Genomic DNA, 25,786 nt, shown 5'->3' on the forward strand with positions numbered 1-25,786 from the left:
GCTGGACATGGATCCAGAGGCCAGGCAGTGCTATGACGAGGCGGACAGGCAGACGGCAAAAGACACAAAAGGGAGAAGCAAATCTCTTTAAACTTAGGAAGGGAAACAGGCTAAAGCTCAGACCAATTTCCTTGGAAGTCAGAAAAGCCCCAGACCAAAGTACATTAGAATATTTTATTGTTCTCCTAAGTTCTGTTATAGCCACCACATCTCTGTTACTGCGCTGCTGCTTTAGAGAAGTGTTGCACTAAAGAGCTAACAAATGTACAGCAACTTCCCCTTCCTTGTCCCGTCACCCCTCCCCTCTGCTGTGTTAGTGTCTCAGAGTCATCCCCCCCCCCCCCCCCCCTGCACAGAGGTCTGATGGAATTGGCAGGGAGTCCTCAACTTCAGACACAGCAGGCACTCAGGATGTTAACCTCACATCCTCCAGTCTCACTCCATCCTACAGTCTCAGCTGATTAGACCTCCTCCTCCTCACAGCACAGCAGTCCTGGCAGAAGAGTTTCGAATGGCTTGAGCTGGGATCCAAGAGCTGAAGCTATCCCGGCCTGCTTGGGGTGTCTCAGGACTTGGTCTCTTGTAGAATTTAAGAGAGCTGGGGTCAGCCTGTGAGGTTCTGCACCAAGCCCAAGGAAAATATGGGGAACATCCATGGAGCACCCCATGGAGAACAGTGCAGCTGACAGCGGCGGTGGAGGAGGAAAAGGTTTCCAAGGACCAGCACCCAAGCAGAGTAACATCCAGGTGACAGCTGCAGAGAAACAGGGTTCCCAACAGCAACACCAAGATGGGGTGGAGGAAGACAGGCAGAGTCCCAAATATTTGCGTCCACAGAGGAACTTATGGGTGACAGCAGGAGAGAAACAGGATTCTTGGATCACAATTCAGTCATCCCCAGGGCCACGGAGAGAAGCATTCAGGTCACTAGCTGAGGAACGGGATTCTAAGGAGCACTCCTCCTGTCCCCAGGAATGGCCTGACCTCCAGCAAGCTTTGGGGCAGCAAGTTGCAGCAAGCGATTTGCACCTCCTATGCAAAGTACAGAAGGATTCTTCTCTCCCACTGGTGGGCCCAGGCTGATCTCTAAGGGATCGGTGGAGACTAGAAAATGTCTGTTAAGATGCTTCCTACTGGGCTCTCTATGGAGCAGTATGTGGTGCCGGAGAGCCCTGGACAATGAAAGCCCTTCCTGAGGGACTCCCTCCATCTACTCTGCAGATCGTGGGAATGCCAGCTGATAAGAAGAGTACCCTTCTTGCCATCAGAGGCAGATCTAGGCCTCCTTCACCCACCATGCTGGAGCAGGTACTTCTACAGCACTTCAAGCAAGGAGATTCATGCTAACGGTGTCTGTGACCTGGGCAGGTGAGGGGTTCGGAGTTGCAGGTGAATGGTTTCCTCCATCACAACTAATGAACTGGTGCCCACATGGCCTTTGCATGAGAGCACGCAAAGATTTCCATAACAGTCAGGGGCGGGACAAGAGAGACTGCAGGTAACACAGACCAAGAGACTTCAGAGGAAAGGGTTCATCACCCCCTGCGAGGGTGGGGGAGGAGTAGAGCCAGTCAGTGGCAACAAAGGCTGAGGCAGGTTCCTGGGTAGCTCTGGAAACGGCCCTGCCCCGGCCTGGGGGAAGGCACTCATGGAAACAGGAAGGGTCACTGCCGACGGGACGCTGCTGAGCGGAAGAGGGAGAGAAGTACTGTAGGTCATGGAGTTCATGGTCATCCCCATGGCCATGCCCGGCACGGGGGAACTGGTCCTCATCTGGTTGAGCGTTGGTTTGCTCTGATCACTGATGCTGAATGGGTTTGTGGGAGAAGGTGCACTGAGACCTGCCAGGAGAAAGTACATCGTGTTACCAGAGGTGCAGCCTACTAGACAGGAAGTTAGGGAACAGGGTTAAAGGTTAAAGCTGGTCACCAGACTCTTGGCTCTCAAAACACACTGCAATTAAATTCAACTGCTAAACCATTAAGGACCATTCAGGGTTTGACTTAACCCCAGGAATGCAGCTAGAAGATTGAAAAATTTAGCTTTACACATAGTATGAGAAGCGAAGTTCAAGCCAAAGTCTTTGCCGTGAGTTTGAAGCTGAGTTCCAAAGTTTCGGGGGCAGGGTCAGAATTTTAGTGTGGTTTTGTTTTTCACTGTGACACTAAGGGCAGAGCTCAGTCACTGTATACGCTGCATGTTAAACCAAGACACCATGAAAACGTTCCCAAGGATCTGCACCCCAGCTTTCTGATTCACATGCGCTCATGAGTCACCAGAAGGTCCTACCCATCACCCTTACACAACCCTCCAAGAGCCTCCGGGTACACTACTAGGTAAGCCCAGGGTTAGGAGAACTCAGGCTAGCAGACCCTGGGCTTGTTAACCTAGGACTTCAGCAGCGACATTCATTTGTAACCCCATGTTAGGAATTGTTGAGTCCTGGGTCCCAGCCTGCAACTCTAGCATCTGTGCTGCACTATGCAGGCCCTAGTCCAGCCACCCGTATTCCAGCATTCCTAGCACTCTTCCAAAATGTAGCAGCTCTAGCATTGTTTCATGGTGCAGTGTGGGAAAACCAGACTGTCCATCAAGCTTGGAAAACAAAGCTGCCCTGTGAGACGGTGGGATAAGTTTGAAGTTTGGACGGCAAACCCCAAATCATTTATACTGCCAAGCAACAGGGCTTGAAACCTGGGTCTCAGTTTGACTCAAGCTTGGTCCCTTCATTCCTGAGGGCTCCTGAGACCCTGAGTTAGTGCTGTGATGCCCCCTCACCATGCCTTATGAGAATTCACTTGTGGATATGAATATGCATAACTCAAAGATGCTTTAGACAAAATGCCTCATGTAACCCATCACTTTTAATGTTACACGAGTTATGAATGTGTATCTCCTATTTTTGTGCATGTATGTGACATCAAACATGAGGGCTGTGTCTAGACTGGCCAGTTTTCCCAGAAAATCAGCCGCTTTTCTGGAAAAACTTGCCAGCTGTCTATACTGGCTGCTTGAATTTTAGCAAAAGCACTGACTTCCTACTGTAAGAAATCAGTGCTTTTTGTGGAAATACTATGCTGCTCCCATTTGGGCAAAAGTCCCTTTTGTGCAAAACTTTTGCGCAAAAGGGCCAGTGTAGACAGCTGAGATTTGTTTTCCGCAAAAAAGCCCCGATCGCGAAAATGGCGATCGGGGCTTTTTTGCGGAAAAGCGCATCTAGATTGGCCACGGACGCTTTTCCGCAAAAAGTGCTTTTGTGGAAAAGCGTCCGTGCCAATCTAGACGCTCTGTTCCGAAAATGCTTTTAACGGAAAACTTTTCCCTTTTGTGGGAAAATCATGCCAGTCTAGACGTAGCCATGAAGTGTGGATCTGTTTACAATTATAAATGTGCTAAGGAGAGCCATTACTAGTGTCCCTGAAGCTTAATGGCTTAGTGATCAAATCAATGACATGTGAATAGTCTTGTTTGTCGTGTAAGCCCAAACTCCTGTAAGCCCAAACAGTGGTTGGTCCTAGAAAGACATGTGACCATGCCACCGGATACTGGAATCCATCTTGAATGTGGTACTTTTCCATGGAGATGGGGAGGACTACACAAAGGTTCCCTCCCTAGGGGAAAGTCTATTTGAGCAATGGGAACCAACCAGCCTTTGAAGCCTTTGTCTTCAGCTGGCTTTTGAAATTGTCTGGCACACCCTAAGAGGAAACAAAAAACTTAGAAGAAGCTGTAGATCCAAGTCAGAGAAAAAGATCAACCCTGATTTCAAATTTTACTTCAAATAAGAACAACTGTTGAGGGGTTAGGAATTTGCACATAACAAGTTTCTTAGTTGATTAGAATGAGCTAAGCATTTTTGTTCATTTTAATTTAGGAATTTACTTTCATCGCATTGTTTTCACTTGCAACCACTTAAATCCTACTTTTCATACTTAATAAAAACTCTTTTGTTGATTATCAAGCCCAGTGTAAATAATTGTTACGAGGAGAGAGGGGCAACCACCGTGCACATCTCTCTTTCATTGATAAAAGGGTCTGACATGACCTTATGAGCTTTCACTGTGTAAAATTTTTACACGGATTTATTTGGGGTTTTGGTCACATTCAGGGGTTGCATTCCTGGGTGTTGTGCCTTAGAACTGAGTCCTCCCAGAACTGAGTTGGTTCAGTGTTAGGGCAGCAAACCCCAACTCTGTGCCTCGACAGGGGAGAGCAGAGGATCTGGCCCAGCATGACAGCATGGTGGGAAGACCCAGAGGTCAGGAAGATGGGTGTCAGTGACAACCCTGAGGGGACTTCTGTGATTTGATTAATCATAAGAGCAATTTGTGTGTAGACAGACCAGGCATTAGGCTTGAGCCTGAGTTTGAACCTGGGCTAACACTGAAGCTTAAACATGCCATCAGAAACCACACAACATCCTTCAGTGGCCATTTAGACTTGGCCCTGAGCCCCATGACCCACCTGACAAAAACGGATTATGTGACTTCACGGTCGGTGGGGCACCAATCAAGGAGTCCAAATTCACCAGGGAGCAGGCAGTTGGGCCAAGAAAGGACTCTGGAGTTTTACAATCTTTCCTTTCTTTGTCGGAGTCAGCAAGAGACTCTCCTAAGCCCGCAAGATCAAAAACGTCCGTGGTTTTGACTCCATTCTGCGTGGTGCTGTGCACCAGCTCACCAAACAGGTCCAAATCTAGAACAAAGAGAGGAGACTTAATGGTAAAACAGAGAGGGGACAATGAATTTCAAGAGAACAATAGGCAAAAGGGAGGGACTGTCACGTAAGAAAGAAACAGAAGAGGGCAACCTGCGTCCTCATGTTGCCACTCTCTGCTCTCTCCTGAGTGTTGTGTTTTGAAGACTCACAAAGCCCGTGCTTGGACGGCCTTTTCACAAATGCTCCCTTTGAATCCAAGACAACCTTGCCTTAGCGCAGAAAGACGTTGCAGGGAATTGGGCTCAGAAGCGGCAGTTTCGGCTTCAAGAAGCTGCTGCTTCTGTCTGCCCAGCATTGTTGCCAGTCTCAGAAGACAGAGGTAAATGGCTGTTTGACCCCACATAATCCCAAGTATTTCTGGGTCATGGAAAAACAGTAGCTTGCATGGACTCCACCATCACCCACGTGCAAACACGTAGGGATAGTTAACCCCTTCGTTAAGTGTCTAACCCAGAGATGAAATTGTACAGCGCTAGAGCAGCGAGTAGGAGCTATATGCCATGGTGAGTTACAGTCCCACAGAAATGCAGATGTATGCCAGAGACACCTCCCATAGAGCCCCAGGGCAGTTCTTCCCCTCCTTTGCAGACACTGTGATACCCAAGATGACTGGTCCACAATGCCCTCATTGCCCTGGATCTGTTAGGACTCTCTTACCAACAGGGCTATTCGGTTTAACAGAGGACGGGGCCTGTGAGCTCTCGTGTTCCAGCGGTTCTGGCGGTTTCCCAAACAAGTCAAAAGTGACATCACCTGAAGCGGGGAGGGAGAAAAGAGACAGACAGAGCCAGAAGGGAGGCCAGGGGAAGGCAGACAGGAGAAAAAGGAAAACAACAGATGATGGGCAGAGGGAGTCATTTTTAAAAAGAGACAAAAATGAGGCCAGAGATGAGGAGTTAGGGGTTAAGGAGAACAAAGAACACCAGAGAGGGGAAAGGAATGAAATGGGTCAACAATTCCTGAAGCAATCTGTGTCAATGAGCTGCCAAGTCCAAATCAGTGACCCACCCAGTAACCAATGCCAGTGGACAAGACAGAAACACTTAGCACACAAGGGAGGGCCACTTCATACATGCTATGCCCTGTTAGTGCCTTAAAGGGGTCTAGGGAGGTGTATTCAGACCAATCCCTGACTTGCAGGGTCAGGCATGCCCACATGACCCCAGAAACCTATCACCCTTCATTACTATCCCGAGGCCTGCACGGACCGAGCAAAGCCAGCAACCCAAAGACATCCCCAAGTTCCTTTCTCAAGAGGAAAGAATCATAGTTCAAAAATGCTTAAATTCTGAGCTCTGTCAGGCAAGGGCCATCTTTTGGTGTGTTTGCCCAGCACCTACCACAGTGCTGCACCTAGTACGATAGCTCCAATGGTAGCACAGATGTTACACAAACAACCATAATAATTCATTAATTCATAATAAAGGAAAGGGAAAGTTATTCACTGGGGGGCAGACTCTGATATCATTCACATGCATTTAAATTCAGAGTAATTTCACTATGCACACATGTCCCTGTAAATGAGACCAGAATTTGGCACCCATTCCTCCACTGATTTCAGTTGAGTTACGGCATGTTTACATCACTGTTCAGAATCTAGCCCTAAGAAGTTTGTTCCCTCGGAACATGTTGGCTGCAAATCGGTGCTTCTATGCATTGTGGCTCTTTCACCAGATGGGTCTTACCAGCACTATGTTGCCCTCTTTTCCCAGTGGGACTAAATGTAAATGTTTCACTCATACACTATTCTCCTCCTGCTGGTTTCCCCTCTGAGCTCTGCAAGGGCTTTCACCAGACACTGAACAGATCTTATCTGTGGCTTGGTTATTCCTCTCCCCAGGGGCTGGACCGTTTTCACTACAACTCTGTTTTGTGTTTGGCCTAAGAGTGGGTCTAGGTCTCCCAGCGTGGTCAAGTGAAAAATCTGATACAGTCTCCTGCCCCACACCCTTTCAGGGCAGTGGATCAGAGTGGAGCTGGCAAAGGGGACCATAAAAGACTCTCTGGGGAGGAAATACAAGACACGGGTATTCGCTGAGACTTTTAGAGGAAACTGCATCCCAAAAGAAGGGGAGGTGAAGGCATCGTGACGACGGCAGGAAGAATTATGCAGTTTCAGGTAGCAATGGACGCGGACGAACAAAACGATCTGCTCTTACCTGCCGTGGGAGGATTGTCAACGGCACCTCCCCAAGGATCAACAGCAGCAGCAATGGAAGCTTTAGACGGTGGGGATGCCTTTACCCAGGCATCTGCTGATGAGAGATCTGAGAGGGGGGTCTTCCCCCAGGGGTCAGAGGAGGAGCTTATGGGAGGAAGATCCCAAGGCTCTGCAGAGGTTTGGTTGATGGATGCTGTCATCTGGCTTAGAGGATCCCCGGAAGCAGCAGGGATTGGAGCCCAGGGGTCTGCAGAAAGGCCCCAAGAGGTTCCTGCGGGTTCCACATTGGACTTCAGACCTGAAAGACACACAGGAAGTTGTGGCAAACAGGCAGGGAACTATTCAAAGGCATAGCAGAGAGAAGTGAACCATAATAAAGGGTGGGGCTAAGGAGGAAACAGGCTAGAGAGGAGCAGGAGAAAGAAAATAAAAGAGGTAATCAGGAAAACAACACATGAGGCAAAATGAGACCAGGAAGGCAGGACGAATGTAGTAACCAGCCTGTGTTTACCATGTATCACCCTTCTTCTTTCTTCTCTTGCTGCTGTTCAGTGGCCCCAGTGTGGTTAAAAGCTACTATGAGACAGCAGGGAGCAGAGGAGAAGAGGAAAGGGTGGACAGAGAGAACACGAGCAAGGATTCTTACTGTTAGGTGCCCAAGAACTGGCCAGGGACAGAGCTGGAGGAGAGAAGGTTCTGCCATTCTCCCAACCATCAGCCGATCGAGAAGGGTCCCCACCTGGAATATCCCAAGGGTCAACTGAAGCATGGGTTACTGGTGGTGGTCCGAAAATGTCTGCCAGCTCCACGATGGAGGACTAGGCATGCAAGGAGGAAAAAGAAACAAGTTAAGGCTCGGGGACACCTGCCAGGCCTTGCCTGGAATTGTACCTGGAGGGAAAGAGGCTATGAGAGGGATTTCTCCCAGGTAACCCCAGGCCTGTCCCCATGTTTCCTACAGAGAAAGCAGCCTCAACTTACATTTTAGAGCGGGGTGGGACTGACCTGACCTGATTCCTCTCTGTAGTCAAGAAATACATCATTTGAAATATCTTCAGGCTCAAGCTCTAAGTCAGCGATGGGCAACCTAGGCTAGTGAGTGGGCCACTTGAGTGATTCTCCATCTCAGTAGGCTGCAAGACTGTCGTAACCAAGATGGTCTCCCGGGAGAGGCTAGTTTTGTATCTAGAATTTGCGGGGTTGTGCCGACTGACCCCAAGCAGCACTTTGATTGGATGCAGAGGGCGCACACAGCTCTTGCAGTCCGTGCTGCGTGCAATCAGCATGCCCTCATTTCACATGCCTTTGCTTTACGCACATGCAGTGCTTTTTTTGTGATGGTACTGCCCGGTACGCAGTACTGGCACCTTCAGTCAGAGCTCAACAACTTTTCCCCTGGAGTACTGGCACCTTTTCCCCTGGAGTACCGGCACCTTTTCCCCTGGAGTATCGGCACTTTTTTTTTTTTTGTTACAAAAAAAAGAACTGTGCGCATGTCATTTCAGTAATGCCGTAGGAAAAAAACTACACGGACAGACACCCGCATAATCTGGGTACATTCCAAAATGTCTCATAGGCCACACACAGAACCCTGATGGGCCGCAAGTTGCCCACCGCTGCTCTGAGTGAATATAGTGCTCACGCTGAACTCTGCTTACACACAGAATACAGCAGAGCAGAGACTGGACCAGTGTCTCCCAGCCTCTCCAAGCCTCTTCTGGAGGGAGAATCCAGAAGGCAAAGGGGCAATTCATTTTCCCTGTTGACTATGATAGAGTCTTTTTCTTTTTTTTTTTTTTAATTCATGCAGACACAAAAAATTAAGCTGAGATCATCTAGACAAGTCAGTGATCGGCCATCCCCTAATAATTCCTTTGATCATTACCAATTGAGGCTAGATTGGAACCAGTGACCAGGACATGAAATATTCTGTGTCTATTAGGGTGCGTATCTTATTTCGATCTTATTTCAAAATAGCTTATTTCGTAATTTTGAAATAACCCACGATTCCGAAACATCCCTTACTCCTCGTGGAATGAGGTTTTCAGGGATGTTGGAATAGCAAGCACGTTATATTTGTAAATAACGGGCTTGCTGTGAAGACACGGGATAGCTATTTCAGGATACGCCGGTAGTCCAAAATAGAGCTGCAGTGTAGACATAGCCTTATGTATCAGCACAGCATTCAGATCTCCAGCCAAAGCTTTTCACCTGATTTTTCTTCAGCTTATCCTCTTCTTCCTCCTCCTCCTCCTCTGTACCCGGGAAAGTCTCTTGCAGTGCCCTCTGAAGCAGGGAGTTCTCTCCTTGACATGCCCTCACTTCCTGCAGTCAAAATGGACAGTGCATAGGTCTGGGATGTGAACAGTAAAGACACAGGATAAATGATCACCGCTGTGCACTAACTGTCTACAGAGACCAAGGTCATGGGTTTCTGTGTGTTAGTGTCCGACATTAGCCAGCCGCAGCCTTGTATTATTTTATTGATGTATTTGTATATTTCAGGATAAATCCACTGTTAGGAATGTCCAGCGCACAGCCTGAAGTGTAGTGAAAGTAAGTTTATGGCCAAGCAGGTACCAGGAGCCAAAGGACTGGGAAACACCACTTCCCATAAAGACACCAAGCAAGGCAGAAAGTTATGCAATGTTTGATACTCCAAAAGCCCATTTAGAAACTCAGGAAGCTAGGCTCCAAGAAGAGGTAAGCGCCCTTTGATCTGCAGCGGGCGGGATACCTTCTCATGCTCCTTTTTGCTCAGGCTGAGTGCTATCTGCAATTGCAATTCTTCATCGGTTCTGGTGGCTGGAGGAAGCGGCTGCTGCCAATGAAGGAGAACTGAATTAAATTTCTGCTTTGACCCAAGTCTCTATATTTGCTAACAAATTATTCCCTTCGTTGTAACCATCTTTCTTTTGATTCCTCGCCTGTTATGCAGTTAATTTTTTCATTCACATATTTATTCACTGTTCCTACTCATTCTGCCATCTAGCAAGTCAACCACCTAATTTAATATCTTTCATCCATCCATCCATCATCCATGCACCAATCTATCTGATCTTTCCTCCATATACTCATTAGTCACTTTCTTTTTCCATCCCATCCATTCACCCGCCCACTGCTCTGTTTGTCTGTTCATCTACTTTTCCAGCTCTCCATCAGTCTGCCCAACAAGCCATTACTGAAGGGGCTGGTTTAGAAGCTTCTGGTCTGCAACACAGACACCTTGAACCCGCAAGTTTGAATCCTGGCACGGGTGACATTTTTTAGATATATGTGTATGTCATTTCCTATGCAGTCTTTGAGATGAGGCCCTAACACCAACCCAGGGCCATCCTTACCCATAGGCAGAATATGCAGCTGCGTAGGGTACCCAAAAATCTGGGGGCACCACTGGGTCTTAATGTCCACCCCCTGCCTTTTCCTATCTCTGGTCTGTGGCTCTGCTTCCTGTGGAGAGGATCTAGTTAACTTACAAGTGACAAAGCCTGCCAGAGCTATTAGCAGAACATGGAACCTGTGAATGAGCCATTCAAGTGGTAATGAAGCCATTTAACAGGCATTTGCCAACCCCAGGTATATATCTGTCAGGTTTTGAATTTACTGTGTCAGTTGACAGGACCTGAGTTTAAAATGTGCTTTAAAACTATTTCATTAGTGTGTTGCTGAAGATTATAACATCACCTCTCTAAGAAATCATCTTCCCTCCCCCTTTGCTGTTGTCAGGGTCAGGGGTACCAGTTTAATAATCTGCAGTAGAGCTCCATAAATCCTAAAGGACAACCCTGCATCAACCTCCCATCTGCACTGCATGGACATAAAAGATCCCATAGCACTTTTCTTAAGAAAAGGGATTGTCTCAGAGCCCTTGATCAAAAGTGTTCTGTCCTTCCTTCATGGTGCCATAAGCTGGCTGCACCACTCCACCTTTGGGATGAAAGGTGCTATATTAACGTAAGAGGTTGTGTCTCCGCTGTTATTGGACACAAGCACCTTGCCACTTCAGGCTCATCTTGGCCCTACAGGATTCTATCTTGAATTGTGTTCATGGTTTTAAGTTTAGTTGAGACTTTTAGCTGTCTGGTTTCTCAGGTCTCTGTAACCACACCGCTTTCCCCATGACACTGTGACCCTTCTCACTGACATCAGAGCATATTAAACACAGCCCTTGTGAAAAGCCAAACACTTTGCAAACTGCTCGGGAGTTCAGTGGATGTTTCTGTTCTCTTATCTCCATGGGAACATCATTAGCAGATCTTCCCTTATTAACAGAAATAATAAGGAGCAATGCTCCTTGCATTGTTATTGCAGTTCCTGAGAACTGAAGATGTTACTGGTTAATCATAAGATCATAAAAATGGACATACTGCATAAGACCAAAGGTCCATCTAGCTCAGGAGCCTGTCTTCTGACAGGGGTCAATGCCAGGTGCCCCGGAGGGAATGAACAGACCATGTAATCATCAAGTGATCCATCCCCTGTCAACCATTTCCAGCCTCAGACAAGCAGAGGCTAGGGACAGCGTTCTTGCTCATCCTGGGTAATAGCCATTGATGAACCTAGTCCCCATGACTATATCTAGCTCTTTTTTGAACCTTGTTAAAGTGCTGGCTTTCACAAAATCTACTGGCAGGGAGTTCACCAGGGTGACTGTGTATTGTGTGAAGAAATACTTCCTTTGGTTTGTTTTAAACCTGCTACCCATTACTTTCATTTGGTGACCCCTAATTCTTGTGTTATGGAGACAAGTAAATAACTTTGCCTTGTTTACTTTCTCCATCAGACCTAAATCCTCAACATCCTGGTGATATCAGCATTACACCACTTTTCAGATGGGCAAATTGAAGTACAGATAGGTTAAGCAAAGATCTTATTAGTGGTACAGCCTGTAAAAGAAACCAAGACTTCCTTATGCCCAGTCACATACTTACAACTAGGGACCATCTTTCTTCTCTCAAACAATGATAAAACTAAGCAGATTATGTACTGCAATAAACTCCGTCCCTTCTTCCATCTCATCACTGACTGCTAAACCAGCAGGGGTTCCAAACTGATCCAATGCCACGCAAACACCCCAGTGAAACACTGCTACACCATAGGTTGGAAAACATTTGCATTTTATTTTCAGAATAAAATGCTACCACACTGGAAGCCCCATCATGCAACCCAATCTTGCAATGGAAACAGGACCAGTGTTCCCTTTAAGCTGAGTGCTTGGGTGGCCACCCAGGAGAAATTCAAATGCCGCCCAGCTGATTAGCAGAGCGCCACAACCGGTGGCATGCATTTCTACTGGTGGTGCACATTTGCACATGCCTCAGTACACATAAAAATGTATTCTGCATGTGGATGGAAAAAGTTAGAGGGAACACTGGACAGCACCAGACTGCATTTTTACCATGTCCCTTTATGCTGAAGAATTGGATTTGGTAAACATACAGTTTGGGCCCTTCTACACTAAAAGATGGGACTACAACTACCAGGACACAAAGACATGCATGTTCACATCTCTGCAGCATTTTCAGCACAGCCTGATGAGATGTGAGAACTCATGAGAGCTGAAGGAGCAGTGGAAGAGCATCATTCTGCATGATATGGCATGGCCTAGATGCAGGACTGGCTCTACAGTCCCTTTACTTGGAATGGGGGGGAAGCACTTGGAGACCCTCGGATGTAACTATTTAAGAAAGAAAACAACTTTCTAGGCAGTAGGATTGCCAGATGGTTTCAACAAAAATACCGGACACACTTGACATTATATCCAGGGGCGGCCTGTGAGTCTAGGCAAACTAGGCAGTTGCCTAGGGCGCCACCAGCCTGGGTGCCCGATGATGATGTCACGGGGCGCCAGGGTGCCCCGTGATTACATCATAGCCATTGATGGCTGTGCAGGCAAAGATGCCAGTCACACCTTCTGTCTGGGGCGCCAGCTACCGCAGCCAGCCTCAGACCACTCCTGATTACATCACAATCTACATTACATCTTATTTAGAAAATACCAGACATTTATATTTTCTCAATTTGTTTCCTGAACAGAAAGCTCAAATACTGGACTGTCCAGTTCAAAACTGGACACCTGGCAACCCTACTAGGCAGAGAAGCCAACAGCCTCTTCCAGCCCTGGGCAAGATGCTGGGGGGGAAGGGGACTGGCTCCATGCTCCCAGAAGAGGAGCAGCAGTGGCAGCAGTGGCAGCTGGGAGCCCCGGGGCCCTATGAACGCCGAGCCCCAAGGCAACTTCCCCTTCCCCCCGCCCCCCTCTGCACACACACATAGGTGGGCCTGCTTTCAGGAGTCCAAGGGCTCGTTAGGCTCCAGGAAACTCTTGGATTTTAAGAGTCTTAAGAAAGGAAAATGCGGCTTTTGTGTCAGGGGTTTGTTCTGATTTACAATTTCATATAAAAGACAAAGACTCTCCGATTTGCCGCTGTTCCATTGTCTGACATTGGATAACTCTGTACGTATTTTGGCCGCTCTTGCAAGAATGTTTGGCCCCCTGAAGACTGGGTGGAGGGACAAATGTCTCTTTTGCCTCCCCCATTTTCCAGCGCTGCCTGGCCTGCTGATTCTCATGGGCCTCGCTTTGACTAGCACGTTCCTTCAGCACTACTCTAGTGAGGTTTGGGAAGCTACTAATAGCTACGTGTCTGAGACAAAAACAGGGACACAAGCTCCTTTAAGCCCACCAAGGAGCTTCCAGGAAGGGAAGGTGGGACACAACAGCCATTTTGCTCAGATACAGGGATGACAGCTATGTAGGGGGCAACCATATAGCCAGCCAGGCCTCCAGCAACTGTGTGTGGCTCCAGTCAAAGGCGCCGACAATTTCCGTAGGCCCCTGGGCAAGATGGGAGGGAAGGCTCCTCACAGGGCCTTTGGCAGAAGGGACGGAGCCTGGGACCGGCAGCGCTAACTCTGTGCACCACACTGCCCTTCCCCACAGCCCTTACAGCCAGCCAGAGCACCTCGTGCTCAGGAGCCCTGGGCCCCTTTGAATCACCAGGCCCCAAAGCAACTGCCCCCTCTGCCCCCTCCACCCATTGGCAGGCCTGGCTCCAGCACCAAGAGGAATGCTAAGACCTCAACCACCAGAGCCTAAGCCAGAAGGCATCTGAGAGACATTTCGGTCCAAGCTCAATTTAAAAACAGGCGGCAGTGAGGTGGGAAAGCCCTGGAGGTGTCACCCAAAGGGTGGTGGTGCCCCTCCGTGCTGTGCTTCCTCCAATATCCTCAGCGTTGTTAGAGAAAGGCAGTGTCAGTTGGCATTAATCTCAAACTGTGTGTGTGCAAACAAACAGGCTCTGCCAGAAAGGGGAGAAGCAGATCAACTGATAAGAGAGCTGGGGAAGGTGCACCAAGGATACACGCACTGTGTTGGCATTTTGGGCCTCCCAATATAACAGGGAGCTGAGAGAGACCTATTGGGATTTCTTGCCTCCCCTCCTCTCCCTGTGGCCAAGGCAGAATTGCTTTCTACAGTGTCTTCCAGAGCTTTGTCTGGCCTCCTTTGAAACAATCCCAAGTGACTTAATTAAACACAGTCATGTGGAAGAAACTTAGCAATCAGAGGCACACATACACGCTCACACAGCCGCATTCAAATCGCAGCTAGTGCCACAAGTGCTCAGACAAGTTCTCCAGGATGTTTGCAATTCCTGGTACAGAACCTATTTGCCCCATGGGCGGGCGGGCACAGGTCCTCTCTAATATCTGCCAAGGAAATATCAGAATCACTCTGGGCACGTTACCGTAAATCGCTCCTAAGGTGCATCTAAACTTCAGGGATTTTTCGGAAAAACAGCCATTTTTCTGAAAAAACTTCACTTATGACCACACTGCTATTGTGTTCTTTCAAAAGAAAATGGAAAGAACAGAGGGTTTTTCCAACATTGGTAAACTTCATTCTAGAAGGAAGAATGCCTTTTCCTAAAGTGCTCTTTCTTTAAAAGAGCATGTGTGGATGGGGAAGAGAGAAATCTTTTGAAAGAAGAGGAAAGAAGAAAAAGCAAAGGAACCCTGGTGGTCACTCCGTCCATAGTAATCACAGCTTAAATGCGAGATAGCGTCCATTCAGTGTGGACGCTATCTTTCAAAAAAGCAGAATGCTTTTTCGATGTGCTTTGGCAGTGTGGACGCTCTCTTTCGGAAGAAGTTCTTTCGAAAGAAGCTTGCAGCCTAGACGTACCCAGAGTAATTTATAGATGAAAAATATAGATGAAATCCCAGCCCCACTGAAGTCAATGGCAAAATCCTCCTTAATTTCAGTGTCATCAGGATTTCACCCAATGTACTTAGAGCCACTGGATTAGAAGAGAGCCATGTGGAGTCCTGATTCCATACCTCCATACTGGCCTTCTTTGAAAACCCTGCTGGCCCAAAGAAAACGGATCATTCATCTTCAAGCCAACCACGCAGAAGAAAGGGTTTAGATGGACCACACCTATCTTTCTGAGAGCCTCTGGCACTGATATCTGATACAGTGCATGCACCCACCCATAGGCTCCCTTCTTGGATACACAACATATGGAATTAGGCAACAACAGTGCAATAAATCCGCATCATGCTGACTTGCTGTGTCCGCAGCCAGTGGGAAAACAACACTGCACACTAGCATTGGGGTTGGCAGAGCCTAGAAATCGCTCTCCATGCCTTACTACCATGATTCATAGACTTTAAGGCCAGGAAGCATAGGTGACTCATGGTAGCACTCAGGAGGTAAACCCCTCCCATTGTGCCCTCCCCACCAAAAAAATCTTAATTGCTAAGAGGAATGCTTCCTCAAGCCCCCTCCATGTTCCTCTAGGGCAGCTGTTTTCAAACTACAGGTCACAACCCAGGACTGGGTGGTTGAATGTCAGGCCCTGGGTCTCGTTGCTGTGGAGGGATCAGTAGAGGTGCTAAGGCAGCTAGCTGCCTGTCTTGGCACTGCAGATTGTGCTGCACCCCAGAAGCAGCCGGCAGGAGGCCCGGCTCCTAGGTAGGGAGGGGGGAGAGCGCACAGGGCTCCGTGCACTGCCCCTGCTCTGAGCACTAGCTCCGCACTCCCATTGGCTGGGAATCTTCTGCTGGCTGCTTCTGGGGGGCAGCATGGTCTGCGGTGCCAGGAAAGGCAGGAGGCCACCTTAGCACCCCCACTGCACCACTGACTGGGAGCCGCTCAAGGTAAACCCCGGATGACACAACCTCACCCCACCCCCAAAAGCTGGAGTCCTGTCCGATAGCCCAAAGCTCTCATCCTCCACCCCTCCCCGGAGCCCACACTCCAGTCCAATGATGTTGGGTCACAGCATCAACAATTTTCTTCAACTGGATCATGAAAAAAAAAAGGAAAACAGTTGCTCTAGGCACCAGTCGCCTGTCCCAGGACCATCATGCTCACCTAGCCTGACCTGCACATCTCAGAACACAGGTCCTCCCCTTGCCCCCGGAATAGACCCATAACTCTGGTGGCATTACTGACATCTCAGAACTTGATTTAAAGTCTTCACGTGACAGAGAAGCCACCATTTACTCTAGTTCAAACCAGCAAGTGACCCTGCTCCATGCTACAGAAGCAGGTACTGTGACCTGGGGGAAAATTCCTTCCTGCCTCCAGATAAGGCATCAGTTAGACTGTGAGCATGTGGGCCAACCAGACCCCTGAGAAAGAGTTCTCTGGAGTGACGCCGAGCCCTCTCCAGCATGTGTCCCATCTCCTGCCGCTGGAAAGATTTGCTCACAGCCGTCCCGGATGGGCCACATGCCATTACACATCACCCCACAAGAGAGAGATGCAACAAACATTACCTTCTCGGCCTCCTCTCGGCTCATGGCCAGAGCAAGTTGCAACTGCAGCTCCTCCTCTCCAGTCGTCTGAGGTCTTGCCTGTTCCAGGTCAGAGGCGAGCCGAGGGGAGGAGGAAGAAGCTGGGATCAAAAAGAGCAAGAGATCAGGCTGAAGCAGGAGGAAGAAAACCAGCGTCTGTGGAGCTGGGATGTTTCTTAGGCGTTAATCAGCAATAATCACCCATCCTCTCCCTCCCCATGGGCTTTTCTGCTGTCCCCTCATTCCCACCACCCAGCTCAGGCTGCAGGGCATTCATGCTTAGCAAGGTCCCTGAGCGCTTGGGAAGCTGCTCCATGTCACTGACCTCACAGAGCACTCCGAGAGAGCGTCTGCCGTTCAAGCGCTGGAGTTGGACCGCAGGCCTGGCTGAGGAGAAAGGTCAGAATACAAGTGGAACAATTTCCCCTCAATGGTCTAGAAATAAAACTCTCTATGTCAGCAAGACTCTGTGCACAATGGCAGAGAGACGCCACTTTGGGGGATCAAAGGTGGGAGCATAGGAAACTAGCGGAAAAGTACCGGAGGCAAACATCAAAACAAGCAGCAGCTAGAGAAATCTTCTAGAGCTGGAACCTCCTAGCACAGGCTTTCCCAGCCTATGGGTCGGGACCCAAATATGGGTGGCCATTACATTTCAAAAGGGTCGCCAAGTGTCTCCCCAGGTGGCTCTGCCCTCCCTTCTCTCCCCGTTTTTGAATTGCCCTGGGTCACCAGGTCTTCCTGAATTGTCAAAATGGCTCCCCATCTGGAAAAGGTTGGGAACCGCTGTCCTAGCAGAAGCCAGCTCCTGGTGTTTGAGATTGCAGATGTGTGTGTGGTGCCCTCTTCAGTTCTGTGTCCCAGGTGACTGGTTTACTTATTCATGAACTATGTCTTGAAGACAGGGAGAAATGTCAGAGTCCGTTAAGACGGAGCCAGCCATAGCCTTTACTTCCAGAATGCCACATGCCTGGGAGGGTCGCCCAGTGGAAGACCAAACGTCACCTACCCCATGAAACTAAATCAGGAAGAAAACTGCTTCACATGTGGACACCATTGGCAATATGGCTAGAAAGTAACAAATATGGGTTTTGAGCGGCTGTCCTAGGAGACAGGGTTCTGGCTCAGGGCTGCCAAGATAGACAAGAGTGAGCCCAAATGTTCCCTCAGAACCTCAGCCATCCAGTGGCCCACTGTCCTTGGGTCAGACATGCCCACCGTCCCCATCCCACCTAGTCTGGAGCACTGCAGCACTTACAATTAAAAGATGACGGAGACCCCCTCGGCCTGCTATAGTCTTCTCCATATTGCGATGTCCGCCTGCTATGGGAGAGCTGCTGGCTGCTGCTGATGCCTGCGCCCTCCACAGACATGCGTTCTTTCGTCTTCAGGGCGTGAGCCCTTTCCTGCTTCAGTCTCTCCTCATCCTTCAGCAGGCCCATGACCTGCTTGACTTTCTCCCGCACGTTAATGCCCTGGTCCTTGCCGTCGCGGTCTGTGTACTGGAAGTCTTTCAGGGTCTGAATGGTGTAAAGGTTCTCCCGGCACTGATGGGCCACCTTCTCCGATCCGGTTTTGATGAGGTAGTCCAGCAGGGTCAGTGCCTTGTATACATGGCGCCAGTTCTTGCCACTGTCGTTCAGCCGCCTCCAGATCATGCCCATGACCTCAGAGAAAGCCACTGTGTTGAAGGTCAGATCTGCAATCTCTGACATCAAGGTGCTGGGTGGGCCCCAGGGGTCATTGGAGGTCGCCTCACGCACTTTGATCTCCGCCTCCGAATAATTGTGCACAATGTTTTTTACCTGCCGGCGCAAGGCAGAGGTAGTCATGGCTGAAATGTGCAGACAGTCCACAACTGGCAATGAAGGCCTGGGGAATAAACAGTCTGGGACCCAGGGGGGGAGTCACAGTCCCAGCCTCACTAGTGAAAGAGCTCCAGCTCACCAGAGTTTACATGGATCTGGAAAACAGACAGAAAGTGTTAAATACAATCACCAGCAAGAAAAGGCCCCAGTCTGCAGTCCCAAAGCATTTCTGTTGCTCTCTGGCAGCACCCACAGCAATTCTTTCCTTTAATGTGTATCTTTAAGACATATTAAATGTAATGTGAAAAATGTAACACTTATATCCCACACATCCTTCTATTTTGTGACAACCTGGCTATTTAGCTCAGCTAAAGGCAAACAAGGAAAATTTGTATTTAAGAGAGGTGAGAATCCAAAGGAAAAAATTATATATTCTACTATCTATTTGAGAGAGATTCTCTTTCTGTTTGACTCTCTGTTCAATAACTCCTCCAAGGAGAAGAGCTAGAACCACCAAATTTGCTATACAGCTTCCTCTTATCATAACTTAAAGCAAAGTCAGGGTTTGGTTGTGCCAGGAAAATGTGATGTGCCTAGAATGGGATTGCTTCTCAGAAAACCATACAGAAAAGAATCAGAATCACCAGGCAGGTGAAAGGAACTGCCTGGGGGCACCCTCCTCCCCCATCCAGGACTGTGAGGCTCCAATCTCCCCCCCCCCCCCCCCGGCGCCCTTTAGGGAGGAGGGCTGACTCTCCCCCCTAATTTCTATGGGGACATTGCTGGCTGTTCCCCTTTGTCAGGGAGCAAGGGGAAAGTGTACAGTTTGCTGCATTCTTCACTCTAACTGGAAAGCGCAGGGGGCAGATGTGCTATGCTCCCCAACTCTGACTCCAGCTCCCCCCACTCCTCTAGCCCCCTGCCCTAAGCCCTCCATAAGGACCTGAGCAATGTCAGGAAAATATGCTAATAGAAAATACATAGTCAGTTCTTATAGTTTCTCCAGATACCTCCTCTTGTATTCTACAGACATATTTGGATTGGATTTTACCGTGTGGTTCTGTTCTTAAAAGTAACTGTCTAAAAATGGCACCTTCTCCCAAAGATCTACTTCCGCTATGTATTAAGTCACATATCGTGGCAAGTTTATACCATTTTTTTCAATGGAAACACTGATGGAAGAAGGAAATGGATTCCGTTCAGTTGATTCTGTGCATCATCAGAATTGTTAACTAGGTTCCAAATGCATGTCAATTAAATTCTGCCTTTAGTCTACAGGGTTTGTTTTTAATGGGGATGATGCCACAGGAGAAAAAGAAAACCAGCATGATTCTTAGATCCCAGGGGGCATTGGCAGAGCTTGCAGTCAGAAAAAGAGCCACCCTTCAACAAGAAAACTCAGCAATGTACTTCTTTGAGAGGCAATAAATATGGACTACCCGGCTCTTTTTTTTTTTTTTTTTTTTTTGCAGTCAGCTGTCCAACTGTGATGCTTCTCCTGGAAATTATCCACGGCCTTCTCCTGTCAGAGGACAATTAACTCAAGGCCAAGGATTAGCAAATCAGTTTGGATAAAGTAAGAACCTTTTCCCCAAGAAACCTGGACCTCACATGCACACTAGCTATTCTCTGAGCTTATGGGTTGGTTCTAGATCCCAGCAAGGGAAGCAGGTGCAGAAATACCACATGAAAACCTATTCTCATGGCGCTGCCTACCAGACACAAGGGTGCTAGAAGTGACAAGATCTCAGATCCAGTTCTGCACACCCAGGCAACTGGGGGGAAGCATCCCAAACTCTGGAGTGCTTAGGCATGTCAAACAGATCCAGTGAATGTCCAGGTCTGAGAAGGCGGAGATTTTTAACTTTAAATAGAGCTTTTAAGAGTCTATGTTCCAGGAGCCAAATAATGGCATAGGTGCAGGAAACAGGGGTGTAAGAGATGCTGCTACACCCCCAGATTTTCCACTCAGCTTCCCCATGCCCAGGGACTGGCCCCACCATCCAGGTCCCAGCCTCTGGGGTCCCATTGGCTTTGGCACCCCCCAACCCAGGAGGCTGCACTGCCACTCGGGGTCCTGCCACCGGCCTGGGGCGCCGCAGCCACCTCCAATTGTAGCTAAGTTGCCAACTGTCCCAAATCGGATGCCATTTCCTAAAAATGGCATCCAGGAGAGTTTGCGATTCTAGGTGTGACCCAGCCTGGGGTGGCGAGGGGCAGAAACAGTTAGTTGTAGGGGAAATGTAGCTCAGCACCTTCACCCTAAAAATAGTTCCAGTGCCACTGAATCAGGGGCTTTGCTACTGACTTTAGAGGAGCCAGGGTTTCACTCCAGACTTTGGGCTCAAGGACAGTCTGATGAGGAACTCTGTTCCAGGTATATCTCCATCCTGTATCCCTGCAGAGAAATGACCAGCAGGGTCACCAGACCTTTCCCTCCTTGTCCTCATTTCTCTTCTCGCATTCCCGAGGTAACCTCTTTGTCTTGGAATGGACACTGATGGGGCCTGTATGTCTGAAGGTGGGATGCACCAAGCGACGCTCCCTCTTGCGGCCTGCGCACATGCATGTCCCAGAGGCCCTGTGTCTGAAAGTACAGACATGTAAAGCCTGGGCCAAATATTTAGTAGTGTCTCTGAAACAGGTGGGGTTTCAGTCTAATTCCTGCCTGTCCACACTGCCTCTGGGACTAACCCACCCCCACTGTTATCTGCCTCAGCGGAGAAGTGGCCTGCAGACCGGGCCATGGAGACCGAGTTACTCTCCAGCTGCCAAGATGGCTGCTCCCAGTCAGGGTCAGGTCATTCAGGGGCAGGAAACTTGCACTATTCTTGCCTGTCCCGTAACAATAACCCTGAGCACTTCACACACATTAGCACAATTAGTTCTCGCCACTGAAGGGATAACTGAGACACAGAGGTCAAGTGACACCCTGCAAGCCAGTGCAGCAGATCAAGAGAACACACCAGGCTCAGCACACCAGCCACTCATGCTGCTCCTGTGTCTGTCCTGCAAAGAGACCAGAAGGCTCCAATACCCTTCAACTGCACAGAATTCACCAGTTTAAACAAGTGCATTCCCCAGGCAGTGTCTCTGTCATGCTCCTGCCAGGCTGCAGCCCACTTCACTGCTAATGTTTTATCCAAGCAGAGGTAGCAGGAGAGAGGGGGGTGGCGGGAGAAATTAATTTGATAGAGAGTGGAGGGGGTGGGTACAAAAAGATGAGAACATTTTACATTGAATTAGTATCTCTCTCTCTCATGTATGCACATTCAAACACACACTCGCGCACACCCACACGCACATGCAGAGTAGCTAAGCTGTTCTCCAGAGCTGTAGGGACAGGATTTGCACATGGAGCAAGTTACCCTCAGCCCTGTTGGGATGAAAAGATGACTCCTGTTAGAAGGAGATGTGTTAACGCTCAGGAACTTGGGACCCCACCAATGATATTGACCATAAGGGCTGCAGTGTAGACAGAGTGCTGATGTTTTCACCTGTCATTCAACTCTCCTCTGAGCCAAAAGGAGGCTTCAAGCTGCTGGAAGGGGGGAAATGGGTAGGAGTCTCCCCCACCCCAGTTCTCTGGTGATGGTGGGAGCATAAGGACTCTATGAGTTGACTCTTCTTACTTCATGGAGGAGGGGAGAAGGGCAAACCACGAGTTGCAGAGCCACCCCAATGACCTCTTGGTTTGCTTGGGCTTTGCTTTCTAGCCTCACCCCCTTCACTTCCCCTGCTCCAGCTAACGAACGCCTGGCAATCACAGTCCAACACCCCCACAGTGACCAGAGACTGACCTGCACTGGAGAGCCTCACCCAATCCCATACTCTGACTGGGAACTTGGGTGCAGTGGGGTCGCCCCTGACCCTGCACTCCCAAGAGCAGGGCAGCACCATGTCCTCGCCTCCCAGCTTTGCACCCTGAGAGGCAACTGTGCAGAGGTGACCGCTCCCTGGAAGTCAGTTGCTACATCCTTACCCTTCCTATGTGACTCAGCTATTACCTCTATTAGGAATCTCATTTTCTTCATGACGGAGCCAGGGCTGAAAATAGCTTCCCGTGAACACACCCACAACAAGCACGCATCTCCCACCCGCTGCCATTAAAACCAGTCATGGCCTATAATTGCTTCGAGAATACCTCAGACGGTCAAGCCCTGCCTCTGCTAGGGTATGGCCTAGGTAACCCCATGGCCACAAGTGATGAGCAGCCACCCCTCCGCCGGTGGAGGCATCACACTCACCAAGGCAGAGAGAGAAATCTGTAGAGATGGCTCCTAAAGAAGTTTCTTTCAAGACATTTCACTGTATTGATTTCCTTTCAAAGTGCAGCCCAGCCCGCTGTCTTTACATCTTAGTGCGGCTAAATGCCAGTAAAATGACTGCAACCAGAGACAGCAGTGCCCAATGAGGGTGGGGGCAGACAGTCACTCCTTATTGCTTAAAAACAAGCCAGCTGATCAAGTTAAGTCCTTCAGGATCAAGATCAGCATTTTCCCTTCTGACCGCAACAAGGTTATTGACTAAGTTCCACCTTCCCTGCTGGTGAACGCTTGGCTTTTGTTGAGTAAATTCTCCCTTCTACCAAAGCTTGAGCTCTGGGCATTTCCGTCTCACTCCCAGCAGGTTCCTTGTTCAGTAGCAGCCCCAAGCCCGGACATTCCCCATGTGCCAACTAGCACCAGAATATGACAGGATTGTCTCCAGCCAGCAACATGAGCTGTCCGGGCAATTATTCGCCTGCTTGCAAAACTTCCCAGAAAGTTTTCAGTTCTTATGACATCCAGAGAAACAGGAATGAAAGAAAGAGAAAAAACTGAAGTCAAGCACGGGTGGCAGAATGGAGAAGGGACAGAGTTTGGGCCCGGAGCACTGCCAATGGTGTTCAAAGCAGTGAGTTTTATCAAACACAATATCCCCAGGAATATAAAGGGAGTGAAACAGAAACCATGCAGTAGGTAAGGCAGCATTAGGCAGCCTCATATGGAATTACTGCAGTGACCTTGAGCAAAAAGCCGTCAGGTGGAGAGAAGGACATAGTAGCTCGGCACTGAACCAAACTGCAGGGTCTCTGCCAACTAAGTAGTTTTAGTGATTCCAGCAGAGGGGGGAAAAAGGGCCTGGGGAGGCAAAATAAGAAATTGGAGCAAGAGGAGACAGGAAGAGAAAGGCAGGGAGTTAGGGGGGTCAAACAGATAGGACAGAGAGATGAGCAAAGGGAGAGGAAAAGACTCAGGGTGACTGGAAAAGTGAAGATGTCAGCAAGATGAGGATGGAGAAAAGAGGAGGGACAGATGGGGAAGAAAAGAGGAAGATGGGAAAAGCCTTGTAAACTTGTAAAGCCTTCCTTCTTGGGGAGAGCACTGCCCAAAGTAAAGAGAAGAAGCAGGTGAAATCCAAAGAGTAAGAGTGCGAGGAGTCAGCCCTTGGCAAAGGCTCCATCCGTGGCTGCTTTACCCTGTGCGAGAGATGCTACGAACAAACCTACAGCCAGATCCCAAAAGACCACTGCCACGGGCTGCCCCCTGCCCTGTACACCCCACTGCATGCCAGGCTCCCAGGGGAGTCCTGAGGGAGAGGGGTAGTTATAAAAACTAGGAAGGGCTTGGGCTCTTCTACAGCGGAGGAAGACAGAAAGGGAGGAAAAGAGGGAGCAAGAGTGGGGAGGGGGGAGAGAGGGAGTCTGGCTGCAGGACCAAGGGTCACACTTGCTGAGGGCCAAATGCCCAGGTTTGGAGGAAAATCCTACCCAGCCTGAAACTGAAGACACGGGATGGGTCCGCACTGACACATGTACATGTAACTACATGCAGGCACACACAAAGCACACACGTACCCCTTCCGCTGCATATGCCTCCTTTCAGATCTGCGATAGCTCGGGAAAGGGTAAAATCCCCCAGGGTCTTCTCTTCCCTTCCCAAAGGTCTGCTGGGAGCCTCCTGGAAATCCGGGCCCTTCTCCTGGGTATTTCACAGACGAGGGGGGGGAAGCACCACCCCTGGAGGAGAACAGGGACGCTTCCCAGCCAGGCAGGTGTCTGAGCTGAAGTCAGCTGGGGGAAGTCTGCTGGCTGAGTGGAAGTGGCCACAAAGCTCAGATGACCAGTGCGACACCAGGGAGGGGACAGAAAGGGGGAGTTGACAGAGAGGGGAGGGGCTGGGTTAGGAGCTGGAGAGACACTTCAAGCCAGCCCTGTGCTGCGATCCAGATGGTGCTGGGTCCCTTGTGAGTGAACCCCTGCCATCCCTCCTCCAGGGCCCCGGGCAGGCTGCGGGGGGAGGAGGGGGCTAGGGAAGGGGTTGCTCTACCTTAGCCATCCTGAAACAGCCTCAGCTCAGAAAGTTCAGGGCCCGAGCTCTGGCGACACATCCCCTCCGGCTGTGCCACGCTAGTGATGAAAAGCAAACCGGGCTCCAGCGTCCAGAACCTTCCTCCCCACCCCCGCCCGCCTCCAGCCTGCCCCCACTCAGCCTCCTGCGCACCGCGGGCTCTGCCCACCCCCAGGAGCTCCTGCACCGGGCCCGGCCCCCGGCCCCCATCCCGGCAGGGCGCGGGAGACGGGCCGCGGCAGGCTGCGACCCGCAGACGGGTCCGCTGCGCTCCCCTGCGCAGGACGCCCAGCCTAGCGGGTGCAGGCGCGAGCCCGCTTCCCGCATCCATCCCCCCCAGCCAGGGCTGCATCCCCGCCCCGCCGCTGCCCCCGGGGACCAGGCGGTGCGCGCGGGCAGGCGGATGGGGAGCGGGCTGCGGCAGCGCCACCGCTTCGGCCGCGCGGGGAAAGTTGCCGAGCTGGCTGGGCAGGTCTGGGGAAGGGTTGGCTGCGCCCATTAACCCCTTCAGGGCCGCACGCGTCGCAGCTCGAGCGGCCAGGGGGCCACTAGCGCTCCTGGATTAACCCTTTACCCCCTGCATGCAGGAAGGAAATGAGGGAGGGGCCCCTTTGCTGGGAGCGGCGGGAGAGATGCCCACAGCGCACAAGGCGGGGGACGTTTAAATGCTCAGTCACGGTCCCCTTTGGCTTCCAGCCCAGTTCCCCGCCGCCCTTTTTTAAGCCTGCGTTATGTTGTCTGGGCCTGCGGACTCCTCTGGACTCCAGCGGCTGATCACAATGCAGCCCCAGCGGCATCCCCTCCCAGCCCCTCTCCGCTCGCACCTGCTAATATTTTACAGGGTCTGAGTCTGGAACAGGAGCGGCACCTTCGTTTCCAGCGCGTCTGGACAGAGATTTCCGGCTTCCATCTGTAGTGCTTGGCCCTTCCCCGAAGAGCTACCAGAGTGTGGCTCACTGGAT

At 50.0% G+C, this 25,786-nt stretch overlaps 1 protein-coding gene across 8 annotated transcripts; it reads right to left on the reverse strand.

Annotated features, from left to right (window-relative positions):
- Positions 1–160: 160 nt before the first annotated feature.
- On the reverse strand, positions 161–25,786 carry EPN3 (epsin 3). 8 transcript variants are annotated; one of them, XM_006125088.5, is made up of 10 exons: positions 25,649–25,786; positions 17,943–18,647; positions 16,667–16,785; positions 9,618–9,701; positions 9,092–9,205; positions 7,527–7,698; positions 6,879–7,178; positions 5,377–5,472; positions 4,465–4,695; positions 161–1,841 (listed from the first exon to the last, which is right to left on the reverse strand). In XM_006125088.5, exons 2-10 carry the CDS (start codon positions 18,514–18,516, stop codon positions 1,519–1,521), a joined length of 2,013 nt encoding a protein of 670 aa, XP_006125150.2. In that variant the 5' UTR covers positions 18,517–18,647; positions 25,649–25,786; the 3' UTR covers positions 161–1,518. The 8 variants fall into 8 exon arrangements, with proteins under 8 accessions (XP_006125150.2, XP_006125149.2, XP_075759887.1 ...); XM_006125087.5 differs by lacking the exon at positions 25,649–25,786 and adding an exon at positions 24,804–25,307; XM_075903772.2 differs by lacking the exon at positions 25,649–25,786 and adding an exon at positions 24,332–25,307 and having other exon boundaries at positions 9,618–9,698.

The sequence above is a fragment of the Pelodiscus sinensis genome, chromosome 20 (assembly GCF_052426305.1).
Source record: "Pelodiscus sinensis isolate ZL-2025 chromosome 20, ASM5242630v1, whole genome shotgun sequence".
Taxonomy (NCBI): domain Eukaryota; kingdom Metazoa; phylum Chordata; order Testudines; family Trionychidae; genus Pelodiscus; species Pelodiscus sinensis.